Below are 14,206 nucleotides of genomic sequence, written 5' to 3' on the forward strand. Positions count from 1 at the left end.
ACTTTTTGATCAGTCAAAACGCTAATGTTTTATAATGTTTGATAACATAGAATTAACTAGCTTTTAGACGTGAAAATAATGTTTTATAAAAAATTAACTCATATAATATTTAATTTTTAGTGTTTTGTGAAAAGCTATTCAAATAGCTAAATGTCATTAAACCAGTTAGCAGTTACTAAAATAACTAATTTTATCAAATACAACTAATTTTATCAAATAGGAAGAGCAGTGCAAAAACTTTTTTTTTCACCTAATCACTTCAATAAAGATGCCACGAGGAGTAATCAACATCCAAAATCTGGATTCCAATTTGCTAACTCAGAAATCATTGATTTGCAAATAAGTGACAATATAATTTTTTCATGTGCACCAAAATTTATTGAAAAATTTAGTACCAATCAAATCTTTTTTTCTATAAATAGTCTAAATGCAATATTTGTATTTGGCTATTATACGAAGGAGTAATGCTCAATTTGCATCCTGATTTTTCACACGCAATACAATTTATATAAAAATGAGCTTTCAGTTAATTTAAGACAATTTTGATTAGCACATATATTTTAGAGAGTAAAAAGAAAAAAATTAATAAACTGAGGAATAAGGCTCATTTTTCTTGAATTTACAAGTATCAAAAATCAATTTTTTCCAAATTTTTGTCGCAAACTTATAACAAAGAAGAATACCCCAATTTTTTTACCAAAAAATGTAAAATAATAACTTTTAATGTTTTTAACAGATAAAAACTATTTAATTTAAAATCAATCATCTTATAAATTAGAAAAAAAACCTCAAGTTTCAAAATCTAGGTGTATTGCATCTTTAACTCGACCTTTTTTTCTTCACTTTCCTCTAATTTCCTTCACTTTCTCATTCACCAACCATCACTCTAATCTATACACCTACGCATACATCAGCCTCCAAAAAAGGAACAGTTACCACCAATACCCCACGACACCGTCATCAGATCTATTGCTGCTGAAACAAACACCGTCATCAAATAGTCACCACCAACTACTGCCTTTCCTCCCTTATTCCGATCCTAATCTCTCTTTCCACCTCAATAAGATCGAATAATTGATAAGAAAATGTCAGTATCCAACAATGGCTGGAGACAAGTGATCAAAGACTTGCAATTCCTAGATACCCATCAACTAGGTAGTCCTTGATTAAGATGGATTTGAAGTTGGTGCAATATTGGCGTACTGACCTTCATTCCTGATACTTGAACTAGATTCTATAGTAAGATGAGTCAAATTAGGGCAACCCTTTGCAACTGAAAGCATGCGGTAGCCAATAAAAAATCGCTTGGTAACAAGCCTACGCTAGGAGGCTTGGAAGCCATTAGCCAGCCATTATTAGCAAACTAAAGCCTGCGGTACTAGGCTTCGCAGCCATTAGCAATCCCGAATGGACCCATCACTTAGCTTTTTTTTGCTAAGCTTTCAACATAAAAAAAGTCCAATATGAGATTTGGCTAGTGCGAGTGCGAGCTAAGTTCCCTACATTACATATAATAGTAAAAATTGCAATGTTTATGCCATTCAACATAATCTTCACATCCAAAACTAAATTAAAAGAGCTTGTCAATTCCAACTAAAACTTGATTGCTATTAATTGTCAAGATTACCATCATAAACAAGTAGTACATTGTCTTGAACTGCAACAGAATAAGCCAACAAAACAAAGTTAACAAAAATTTTAAATTTTTCTCCAACACAGGTAAAGAACATCCAAATCAAACCCATAAAATAGTATTTAGAAAAGAGAAGTTCCCTTCCCCTTCTTGTCTCCACCAATCTCAAAATGCTTGCACCTCTGTAGAAAAAAACAAGCCACGGGCAACATTACCAAAACAGTTAAGATGGGTTTCTAGGTCAAGAAATCAAATCAAATAGATTTTTTCCATCAAACACATACCTTTATTGGATGCTGAGACACATGCTTGCAACCTTGACACTGCAACCTAAGAACAATCTTCTTGGTGGTTTTGGCCTGTTCAGAAAATCACAAAACAATTAAAGATCAGACCTTTGATGAATGCGCCATATTTTGAAAATTCTAAATGATGAATATTAGAAGTACCTTCTTGTGGAAAACTGGCTTTGTCTGCCCTCCATATCCAGACTGTTTGCGATCATAACGGCGTTTACCTTGTGCAGCAAGGCTATCCTTCCCTTTCTTGTACTGTGTGACCTTATGCAAGGTGTGCTTCCGGCACTCCTTGCTCTTGCAGTATGTTTTCTTTGTCTTGGGAACGTTCACCTACAAATACAAGTGAAAAAAAAAAAAAAAAAGGAACTAAGCCATGTCCAATAGCAAATACTATACTTCCATAGATAAGAAAACGTTGACAAATAGCTAAACAAATGATTCAACACTTAATTTTTCCTGCAAAGATAACAGCTGAAACATACAAGGAACCAAGAATCTCCAATTTAACAAAACAAATTAATTCAAAACAGTAAGTGAAACACTAAGACGCATATACCAGAATATTCAAGAAACAGGGGGAATGCAATTTTTGTTGCAAATATTATGCTAAATAAACAGAAAATCAAGAAATTCCAATTTGACAACAGAAATTACTTTGAAACAACACATGAAACACTGAAATTCGTATACCAAAACATGCAAGAAAAAGAGGGAAAATGCAATTTTTCCAGCAAAGAATACATCTGAAATGAACAGGACAGCAAGAATTTCCGATTCTACAAGACAAGTTAATTCGAGAAAAAACATGAAACGCTAAAATGAATATACCAAAACATTCAAGAAAACGGGGGGAAATGCATACATCACGTAATCATATGATTTAACAAACGCAAATGACCGTATGCAATTCTATAACTAACATAATTCAAAAAAGAAAAAAAGAGGGAATTCGTTGATAATTTCTCACTTGATTTTAATTAGTACCCTGCTATTCAAACCCAGAGAAACAACTTTTAGTTTTGGGTCTTCTACTTGTAACAATTGCATCACACAGCACCAAACAACTCCAACTTTCATGCACATAAATTTCTTTAAAACCTAATTTGCAGCTAATTTCATATTTAATAGCCAACCAGTAAACCCAAATGAAAAACACAGCAAAATCCATTATAGATCGAAAAATTTCCAATTCAGCACAATGAAGAAAAATAGCAAAAGAGAGGAAGAAACTGTACTAAAAGCTATGCACTCACAAGACTGAAAGCTCATTTCAGGAAACCACAACATCAAAAGAATATTAAGAAAATAAGAGGCAAAAAATGGAGAAGGAAAGGCAGATTGCGGCTTACCATGGTAGTGCTTGAAAAACCCTAAGGATGCCAGCAACGAGGAAAGGAGGAGCCGCTGAAATTGGGTTTGGGTTCAAATATACAGTTTTATAATGCTATACTGCTATTCTTAAGCTAGGGCTTCAATTACTTTTTTCATTGCAAAATGGGCCGGCCCAATTCATTACTAACAGTATCTTATTACTATTTATTATTATTATTAAAAATATGATTCAATTTACCCCTTGAATTTGAGCACAATATATAATTTATCCAAAAATTATTTTATTTATACAAATTATTTATTAATTTGCATCAAAAGAATAAAATGTCAATTCTTTAAGAAAATTTTTATTATATAATTTTAACTAATAAAAATTACATAAAAATTTAAAAGTAGAAAATTAAAAACTATTTTAAAATATATAATTATTACAAAAATTTACGGTATTTGATTTAAAAAATAATTTGAGAAATATTTTATGTAAAAAATTAAATAATTAGAAAATTATTTTATTATATTGAAATATTTGGTTAGAAAAATACTTATAATTTTTTTGTTTGATTATTTCTTTAATTATATTTGATTTAGATTAAATTTTTAATTAATTTTTAATTTTATCTTATTTATATTAAATAACTTATTTTTTGGCATAAAAAATTAAGCATTTTGTACTTTTGATGCAAGTTCAAAAGGTAAATTATACAAAATTTAATTTTTAAGCAAATTATATGTTGTGCCTGAGTTTAAGGGGCACATTATTATATTATTAGGAAAAATTATAATCTTGTCTTTACATTATGTCGAAATTAATACTGTCCATTTATTTTCTAAAATACATTACTTTGTCCCTATACTTTTTATTATTATTCATTATTGTCCTTCCATTAAAAAATTTAACGTTTTTCATTAAATATCTTGTGAAAATACATAAATACTCTCAAATTCCCTCTTAAATTTGCATTTCTATCAAAATTTACATAACTTCAAATAAATGTAAAAAAAATTCATAATTTAATAATCTCTATTAGAATAAAAAACTGCCCAAATTGTCTCAAACAATTTAGAATGGAACTACAACTCTTATTCATGTTATGAAAATATTAAATATGTTCAATTTCTTAGGAAATGATAAAACAAAATAGATTGACACCCATAGGAAATTAACCATTTTTCAGAGAACCGTTTCATATCGAAAATTAACTAAAAAAAGTAAGACATTATTGCATTCCTTCACAATTTATTTCCACCATTCCCTCTCACTAAAGGCAAGATTATTAAACATACTTATATGTATGGACATTTAGCTGGTGTAAGATTTCAATCAAGGAGAAGCAATTGAAGCTCGGGTCTTTTCAAATAGGTGTGGATGAAATTAGGGTTTTTAACGAGAGAGTTATACGATTTACAGACAGAAGCGCATCGTTTTATGAATTTAATTGGCAATTTGCAAAATATTTCTATGATTACTTTTATAGGCAAATTATACCAAGTATATGATTTCCTTTTCTCTCTCTGCATAGCATGGCAATAAAGTAATTGCTTGCTTTGATCTTCTTTTTTATGAATTCTTTTGCTAAATTAATAAGAAGGCAAGGAAAGAAAGGGACAATTGACAAAAGGGCATTTCAGTCTTTTTTACTAAATTCAAAAAAAAAAAAATATTAATGAAAGGATGAAATAGTAGACAAAATCAATATATGAGGACATAACAGTATATTTTGAAAAATAAGGAGACAAAGTAGTTAACTTTGATATAATATAAGGACAAATTTATCATTTTCCCTTACGATTATTTTTCACCTTTTAAAAATAATAAAAATAACTAATTTAAAAATAAAAATTATTATTTTATTCTGGCTCTTAACGTGAGATCAGTTTTATAATGGCTCAATATATAAATCATTCTGGTACTTTTCATAAAAAAAATCTTGTAGCACCCCACTGAACACTTCAACTTATCAAATTGTAGCTGCTAAATATTTTATTGACTTATTGAATAACTCAACTTATAAAATTAGATCGAATCACTTATTAGAAAATAAAAAAATGTAAAAAGTAGTGTCCTAAAAGTTATATTAAACACATATTAAAACAATATTTCGCATATAAAAACTTAAAAAACCTTAAAATTTACTATTTTTAGTGTAAGCAAATATTATATTATTACACAAAGTGAAATTCAGGGTGCTATAAGGTCAATTTTATAGTTAAAGATGCAACAAGATTTTTTTTGCCAAAGTTTAGGGATTAAATGATGTATTCGACCATCTTATAATATGCATGTTGAGAAGTCAATTTTCACAATTAGTTTTTGCTTTTGAACATATTTAATATAATTTATTTTAACATTAATTTAAAAATTGCATGAACAGTAATAAAATCTAAGTGGAGGAAAACATATGTTATTGGTGTATATTGTATCATTATAATAAAACAATGTTTGATTGTAACTGCTTTATATTTTATAAAAATTTAATATTTGTGGTTGTAAAATCCTAGCTTGATTTTTTATAGTATTTTATTGAGAAAATGGGAACTCCAAGTCTGGTCGATGTCTTTATCAAGATCCACCATAGTGGTTCATTTATCACAAGAAATGAACGGTTAGATATATTGGTGGTGTGATTGATGATTTCAATATCAATGATATTCATTTCATCGATTTCAAATGGCTTTGCAATTTGGTTCATATGTGTGGTTACGAGGGAAGTGCATAAAAATACTGGTTGCTAAGGGGAAAATCAATAAGATAATGTTTAATATTTTTATGGAATGATGACAGTATACAAAAGATTTTACACATTGGATATGAACATAATGATAATATTCATATTTATGTGAAACATTTAGTTGACACACCAGAAGTACTCGATGATATTACTGATTTGCCGATAAATGATATTGTATACGCTTAAATTTTGTCCCTAAAAGGTTCAATAATGATAAAAATTGGATCGGGATTTCCGATCACCCTGGTTTTCGGACTGATGGTCCATGATTGAGATTATCTAAGTGTTTAGCCATTTTTACTTTTTTGGATAACAGGGCGTTTCGCAATGAAACCAGACCCGAGAAGCGTGTCAAGCCTGCCCAATGCACTTCCTGATGCTCCATCTCGTTTTGCGTGTCACCCAATTCAATTTTATAAAAACAATTTGATCCCGTTGCTGGGCTCGACAGTGGCATTTTTGCCACGTTAGCTCTAAAATGGAGCCACCCACCCTCAATTGCCTATAAATAGGCATTGGGGGGTGTACCATAAGAGAGGATTTTTAGAAACTAGGGGAGACTCTTGCATTTTTAAAACTCAATTCAAAAATCCTAAGGTAACTAGTGTTAACCTTGGATTAAAGTTGAGATCTATCATTTAATCAATCCGCTTATGATGAATCTGAAATCCCAAAAATACAAACTTTTATCTTAAAACTCAGATTATTGGATTGAAGACTAAGGAGTTGGGTACTTCATCCCTTTTTCATTCAATCTTCAAGTGAACCCACAAAAGTTAGTTCCTAAGAACCTTTAATCTATCTTCTCATCTTTTTCTTTTCTTTTTTAGTGTTTAAGATACATTTTTTGGGTCTGGTTGTGAGGGAAATCTAGGATCAACCAAACAGGGGGATCTACACCTCTGTGGCGTTATGCCAGCAAGAGTGGCGTGCGCCACTTCCTAGTGCCTCACGCCACTAATGCTTAGATCCCCTTTTTTCACCCAAGAAACACCAAAAGCCTTCCTGATATGGGAAAGGCCCTGTACCACTACATGTGGCGTGCGCCACAAGCATAAGGCACACGCCATAGTCACTTATGGTGCAAGGCCTTTCAATTCAAAGGCTTTGAATGAATAAAAATCCAATAAACATCCTGATTCGGTGATCTTGTGGCCAAGGTCCAACCTTAAAAGTTTCTTGATGCGTATTAGGTCATATATTGTTCAAATAATTAAAAGCAATGATTGGTGGATCATCAAGACATGAGCTTAAATCTTATTAAAACCATTAAATTTCTATCATTTAATTATTATCTTTTACTTTACAAGCACTTTTCTATTAATTTTCCTTAGATATTTCTGTCTTTTAATATTTTACCCTTTAATTTAATGTTTTATGCTTGTTATTGTACCAACTCTATTATTCATTAATCTTGCATTGTTAAACATTCATCATTATCATAGTTATTGAATGATTGTGTGATATTTGCTTCTGTGAACGATTGTTATTATTTATGCTTGCTGTTTGTTTATATTTAGGGTTGTGATGTAATTCTTATTGGAAAATGTAAAGAGTCCTTAATAGGATTCCTGTTATTGCTTATTGTAATAGTTAATTGGGTTTGGGAAATTTAGAGGGTTTACGGGTAGATTGTACTCTAGGAGGTGGATCGTAATCTTTTCTCCTTCCTCCTTCTTTGTGGATGCCTATTTTATGATCCATGCTTGCAATAATTTGCTTGAATGATATGATTTTCTAAAAATTGCATTAAAACTGTTTTACATCTCAATTAAGAGTTAATTTCATTATTAAATATTGTGAATCTTTGGACAAAGAGGAGGCCAGTTAGCCGAGTGAAATGCGTGCCTAACACCTTTCCATTTCGTACCTAACTCTAGGACCTCGTCTCTGGTTTAAAACTGGATTAGTTGATTCCAAAGAATCAGTTAATTTTAGAATTTTTCCCTAATAAGGATGGTGACTCCAAAATAAAACTCTTACCAAAGTAAGAGAACCTTTTTTTCGAGGATTAAACGGGTTTAATAAAAGAAAACTATTTTTTATTAAATAAAATCAATCAAAACCCGTTCAAACATGATCTTTTTCCAAATCCAATCTTTTGGAAAAAATCGCGACATCCTCAGGCTGGTGACTCCGCTTAGGATCGAACCCAGAATCTCTGATTTTTGGTTTTGGGTTCGAATAAGTGAGTTGACTCCAAAAGTTATCCAACTATTCACAAATATTTGATAATATTATTAACTTCAAATTGAGTTTACTTTTTGTACTTATAAATGTCATTCATGCATTCATTCTCTTCTTAATCTCATTTTTACCCTAAACCCTAAAGGTGGTATTGGGGGTTGTGATCCTCTCACTCTACTTAACTGTTTGGATCCACCACTAATATACACCATCCATATGTCAACTACCATTTGGTATATCAAAAGAATTGGCACAATCCATTATCACCATTATGCTTAGACCCAAAGCAAATGGGAGGAAACAACCAATTCTCACTTATAGAACCCAAGACTTAATAAACCCCACCTAAGCTCATTTAATTGAACGTAGTTCCTTCCTTTAGGTTTAACTTAATAATATTTGTTTGTACCATTCATACAATAAATGCGAGAGGCGTTAGTCCAAAACCCCATGATGGTTTTAGGCCTAACCTATATGTTCTAGAGTTAGAAAAGACCTTGCCTTGAATTGTGTGTGGGAGATATAAGGGTGGAGGTCATGCATTTCCTTACTCCTGTTTCCCCATGTTTGTATATAATTGCTATGATTGTATCCTGCCTCATTCATGCATCATTTAACTTGTTTTCTTGTAGCCATTTAGGTATATTCCATCATAGCTCGATCCTGCCAATCAAAGCGCCAAAGGGCGAAAGACTTAAGATAAGTATTGGAGGCAAAACATGCTAAAAGAGCTCTTTCCAATAGTGACTATAAGGCCGAGGCCCAAATACTTAAGAGGGAAGCTCCTCTAATTCCAACTCCAATGAAGGAAGATCAATTAGAAGAGGCTCATCAACTCTTGCTTGAAATAAAGCAAGCGCAACTTGAAGCTATGACTCTCTTTCAATGTGTGGAGGCGCGATTCACGCTCATGCACAACATCACCAACCTCCTTGTAGAAATTGGACACTTCACACTAGAGGATGCGAAGCCGTACCAAACCTCTTAAGCTTTGATGTGTCAAGTATTGTAAATATTTAGTTAGGGGCTCAAAAAAAGAATAATGAATGTAAAAAAAAAAATTCACTTTTGGGAAGTAATGAAAGAGTCTGTTTTTCAGCCAAATATTATTAATGCAAAAATAAATAATAAGTCTCGCATGTATATAAATAAAGAACCCTGCTCAAGTACTACTATGCTTGAGGCAAAAAAGTAAGGGATATAAAATAAGAAATAAGCAATAAGGCGTTATAAGTATTTGGTTACAAAATAGCGTACGTTTTCCTCTTAACAGTTCTCAAGAGCCTTTCTCTGATCTTGGATTTGAGCTGTCGTGATAAAGCCACGATGGAATATAACATTAGTCGCATTTCATACCTACTACTAATGAAAGAAGCGAGAAGCTTTGCTAAAAGCTATGGTGGAGATTCCAGTTTCATCATCCATATCTTTGGCCAATTTTGTGGGGATAGTCCAACATGATCCCCTCATTATCACCTTTTTTGATGATGAACTTCCTCCTAAAGAAAGGAATCACACCAAGGCATTGTTCATAAAGGTTGGGGTTAGAGGGAGAGTTACTGGAAATGTAATGATAGATGATGGCTCTGCCCTGAATGTGTGTTCATTAAAGCTGCTTTTTAAGTTCAAGCTAGAATTGTCTGATTTTGAATCTTTTGATGTGGTGATCAGAGCATATGATGACTCTACGAGACAAGTGGAGGACATCTTCAAAACCGTAATCAAGATGGGGCCAGTTGAAAAGGAGACTGAGTTCATTGTGATTGATAGTCCCCCAACTTTCGCCTTGCTACTTGGGCACCCATGGTATCATTCCTTAGTAGGAGTGCCTTCAACGTTACATCAGAAAATCAAGTTTCCATTTAATGGAAAAATTATCACCATACCTACTACTAATGAAAGAAGCGTAGCTACGCTAAATGTGGATAAGCAGGTTATCCTTCCATGGACTGTTTTCAGATTGCTGTGCTGAGCACTGATATGGGGCCCACTGTCTTAACATCATGAAGAGGATGAATTATGGAGAAGGTAAAGGACTTGGTAAGGATGAACAGGGCATTACAGAGCTACCAAAATCCACACTCAAAGGGATCGACTAGGCTTAGGGTATAAATTTAGAAGCACACCGAAGAAAACACATGTCTTATTGGACATGAATTGACGTTTCATTTGTTTGAGTGCGCATTCCTCTCCATGTCTGCCGATAGAGCCTTTTGAACACAAGGGAAAGACATACCCCGGTTTAGAGATCTTTGCAGATTTTATTGATATCTTAGAGGTTGAGCCTAAGAAGCTATGGAAGAGAAAGAACAGAAAGAAGAAGAGAGGACACCCGAGAAAGAGGTGGTTTAAGGGCCACGAGTGGCCGAGGAAGAAGGAAAGAAAGAAGAACAAGAAGAGGGGCCAGTTGCCCAAGAAGAAAAGAAGGAAGAGAAGAATAAAGGGAAGGCAAGCACTAAAGACGAAAAGGACCCTATGGATCAAGTACTAAAGGTGATCTGGGCCTGCATAAAAGAGAGTTTTGAGGAAGCTGAAGTCCCTTCTGATTTGTTGATTTCTATTAGTGACGATTCAGATTGTAATGAACTTTCTATGCTATTTAATGAAATGAACTTTAATTTTGCTCACTTTTTTGATGTCTTTCCTGATGGTTCCATCCATCGAGTAGATAAGCACATGCACATATTTGACATTAACTCATCATGCATGCTTGAATTTAATATTGGCACAAAAGATGATCCCCGAATTCTATTAATTGGGCCAAGCCTAATGCCAAAGTTAAACACAAAATTTTAAAGTCTACTCATGAACAAAAAGGAAGCCTTCACATGGAATTATGAGGACATATCGGTGAGTGACAGATCTATAGCTGAGCACACAATTCCCTTATATCCTGGAGTTAAGCCAGTGAAACAGAAAAGAAGAAGGTTGAGACGAGAATGGGCTAAGAAATTAAAAAGGAAGTGACCAAGCAGATAGATGCAGGATTTCTAAAGGTGGTTCACTATCCAGAATGGTTGGCAAACATAGTCCCAGTTCTTAAGAACGATGGAAGGGTAAGAATGTCTATGGACTATAGGGATCTGAACAAAGCATCACTGAAGGATGACTTTCCTCTCCCTCATATTGATATCCTGATTGATACAACAGCAATGATGGGATGCTACTCCATTGTGGATGGGTTTGCAGGTTTTAACTAGATTCTTATAACATTATTAGACAAGGTCAAGACAGCATTTGTGATGGAGATTGGTGCTTTCTGCTAGCGAGTAATGCCGTTTGGCTTAAAGAACACCAGGGCTACTTAAGGATGGCTACTACATTATTTCATAACATGATCCACAAGGAGTTAGAGGTTTATATTGATGATATGATTGTCATGACGAAGACACCAGAAGAGCATCCAGCAGCCCTGGAAAAGTTCATGGACATAGTAATTAAATACAAGCTACGGTTAAACCCAAAAAAGTGTGTGTTCGGGGTAGCTTCCGTAAAAGTGCTAGGATTCATAGTAGGTCCTAAAGGAACAGAGATCGATCCAGACAAGATTAAGGCGATCTAAGAAATGGAGCTGCCTAAGATGGAAAAGCAAGTGAGAAGCTTTCTGGGAAAGATTTAGTATATCAGTAGGTTCATATCGAAGTTGTTTATAGTATGTGATCCAATCTTTAAGCTTTTAAGGAAGATCAGCCAGTAAAGTGGAACAATCATTACCAAACAGCTTTTGATAAAATTAAGGAATATTTTTCAAGTCCCTCGGTTTTATGCCACTAAATCCAGGGAAACCCTTAATTCTGTACTTGACAGTGGAAGATGTTAGAATTGGAGCCATGCTAGCACAAGCTGATGAAGCCGGTGTTGAGAAGGTAGTGTATTACTTGAGCAAAAAGCTTCTTCCAAATGAAAAGAAATATAACTTGATTGAAAGAACTTGCTTAGCAATGGTATGGGCTACCAAAAAACTTCGACACTACTTTCAGTCTTATAAGGTAATAGCAGTGTTAAGAATGGATCCGATTAGATATATGTACGAGACACTAGCACTAGTGGGGAAACTAGCAAGATGGCTGATCCTGTTATCAGAATTTGATATTGAATATGCTATAAAGAAAACCGTCAAAGGACGAGCAATTGTAGAGTTTTTAGCAGCACATCCAGTGGAAGATAGTAAGGAATGGAGATTGACTTTCCTGATGAACATTTAAACTTGATAGAGAAGAAAGGATGAAAGCTATACTTTGATGGTTTAGCTCATAGTAAGGGGGCTGGAGTAGGCGTTTTACTAGAATCTCCACAAGGAGAAGTTATCCTGATGTTAAAAAGGCTACAATTTACAGTTATGAATAACATGGCAGAATATAAGGCCTGCTTATTTAGGTTAGAAGCTCTGATTGCAGCTAAAGCTGAAGAAGTTGAGGTTATTGGTGATTCTAAACTGGTTACTAAGCACGCTAACAGTAATTGGGAAGTTAAGGAAGATAGGTTGAAACCTTACGTTGACTACATGCACATTATTATTCAGAACTTCAAAAGGGTGACTTTCATACACACAAGTAGAGTAAACAACCGAGTACCAGATGCTTTAGCAAATTTAGCATCAGCTTGGGAAGAGATTTCGATTATGTCTAAGAAGTCGTTTGCGATGTCTTCGGGTATCATCCCATGTTATGAAGGCAATATGATTATGGATATTAAAGAAGAAGAATAGCCATGGTTGTATGATGTCTTGTAATGGATGACTAAAAGGGTATATCCAGATTCAGCTACTAGAGATGACAGAAGAGCTGTACAATGTTTGGCATTACAATTTGTAGTTTTAGATGGCCAATTATACAAAAGAATGTCAAACAAGGTATTGTTGAGATGCGTATCAAGGAAAAAAAGCTAAAGGGATTATGGAACAAATCCATGCAGGGGTTTGCGTTAACCATATGAATGGAAAAGCACTAGCTAAGAACATTCTCAGACAGGGTTTCTTCTGGTCGACAATGGAAAGGGATTGTATTTCTTTCGTGAAAAGTTTCTTCGAATGTCAAATTCACGAAGACCTGAGTCACATTCCGCCTTCAGAATTACATCCTTGTATCGCCATGGCCATTTGTAGCTTGGGGAATAGATGTCATTTGTAAGATTTCACTGCCTGCATCTAACAAACATGAATTTATAATGGTTGCGGTGGACTATTTCTTGAGATGGCTCGAAGCAGAATCTTTCAGAAACATTGGTGCCAAGCAAATGGCCAAATTCATTGAAAAGAACCTAATATGTAGATATGGAATCCCCCATCATATAGTGACAGATAACGGAGTTCAGTTCCAAGCAAAAGTAAAGACTCTATTAGAGAAGTATGGAATTGAAACTTATAAATCTTCACCTTATAAACCACAAGCTAATGAGGCAGTGGAAGCCGTAAACAAAAACAACAAAAAGATATTGAGGAAAATGGCAGAAGATCATCATGATTGGGCAAGTAAGCTTCAGTATGCTTTATGGGGTTACCGAACCACAGCCAAATCTGCGAATGGGGCAACCCCTTACTCTCTAGTCTACGGAATGGAAGTCGTGCTACCAATAGACATAGAAGTGCCATCCTTGCACATGACAATGAAATCCAAGATTCTAGAATGTCAATGGGCAGAAAATCACCATCAAGAATTAGCACTCCTAGATGAAGGCTTAATGCTCGATTCATGGATCAGCTTTATAAAAGGAGAATACGTACGCATATCAACAAAAGAGTTCATCTGAAGCTACTAAGAGTAGGGGCTTTGGTTTTGAAAGAGATGCAGGCAAATATCATGACCCAAGGGGAAAGTTCAAGCCTAACTGGGAGGGCCCATTTCCGATCAAAAGAATATTTTCCAAAGGTGCAGTGAAGCTATTAGATATGGAAGGTAACAAATTCACCAAACTTGTCAATTTGGATAGGCTGAAGAAATTTTATGTATAGCTTGAAAAGTCTATGGTGAAGCCCAATTAATAAATTCACCTTTTGTGTTTTTATTAACTTTAAAGCATGTCATGCT

The 14,206-nt window shown here is 33.9% G+C and overlaps 2 protein-coding genes across 2 annotated transcripts; one reads left to right on the top strand and one right to left on the bottom strand.

The window, feature by feature from the left end:
• Window positions 1-1,587: 1,587 nt before the first annotated feature.
• On the bottom strand, window positions 1,588-3,380 carry LOC149496186 (large ribosomal subunit protein eL42). The gene is made up of 4 exons (XM_089721011.1): window positions 3,282-3,380; window positions 2,083-2,262; window positions 1,918-1,992; window positions 1,588-1,815 (listed from the first exon to the last, which is right to left on the bottom strand). Exons 1-4 carry the CDS (start codon window positions 3,282-3,284, stop codon window positions 1,756-1,758), a joined length of 318 nt encoding a protein of 105 aa, XP_089577137.1. The 5' UTR covers window positions 3,285-3,380; the 3' UTR covers window positions 1,588-1,755.
• Window positions 3,381-12,528: 9,148 nt separating this feature from the next.
• LOC149496187 (uncharacterized) lies at window positions 12,529-13,928 on the top strand. The gene is made up of 3 exons (XM_089721292.1): window positions 12,529-12,832; window positions 12,938-13,032; window positions 13,251-13,928. Exons 1-3 carry the CDS (start codon window positions 12,529-12,531, stop codon window positions 13,926-13,928), a joined length of 1,077 nt encoding a protein of 358 aa, XP_089577418.1.
• Window positions 13,929-14,206: the final 278 nt, after the last annotated feature.

The sequence above is a fragment of the Jatropha curcas genome, chromosome 5, assembly GCF_041381405.1.
Source record: "Jatropha curcas cultivar XTBG-Jc1 chromosome 5, XTBG_Jcur_1.0, whole genome shotgun sequence".
Classification (NCBI taxonomy): Eukaryota; Viridiplantae; Streptophyta; class Magnoliopsida; order Malpighiales; family Euphorbiaceae; genus Jatropha; species Jatropha curcas.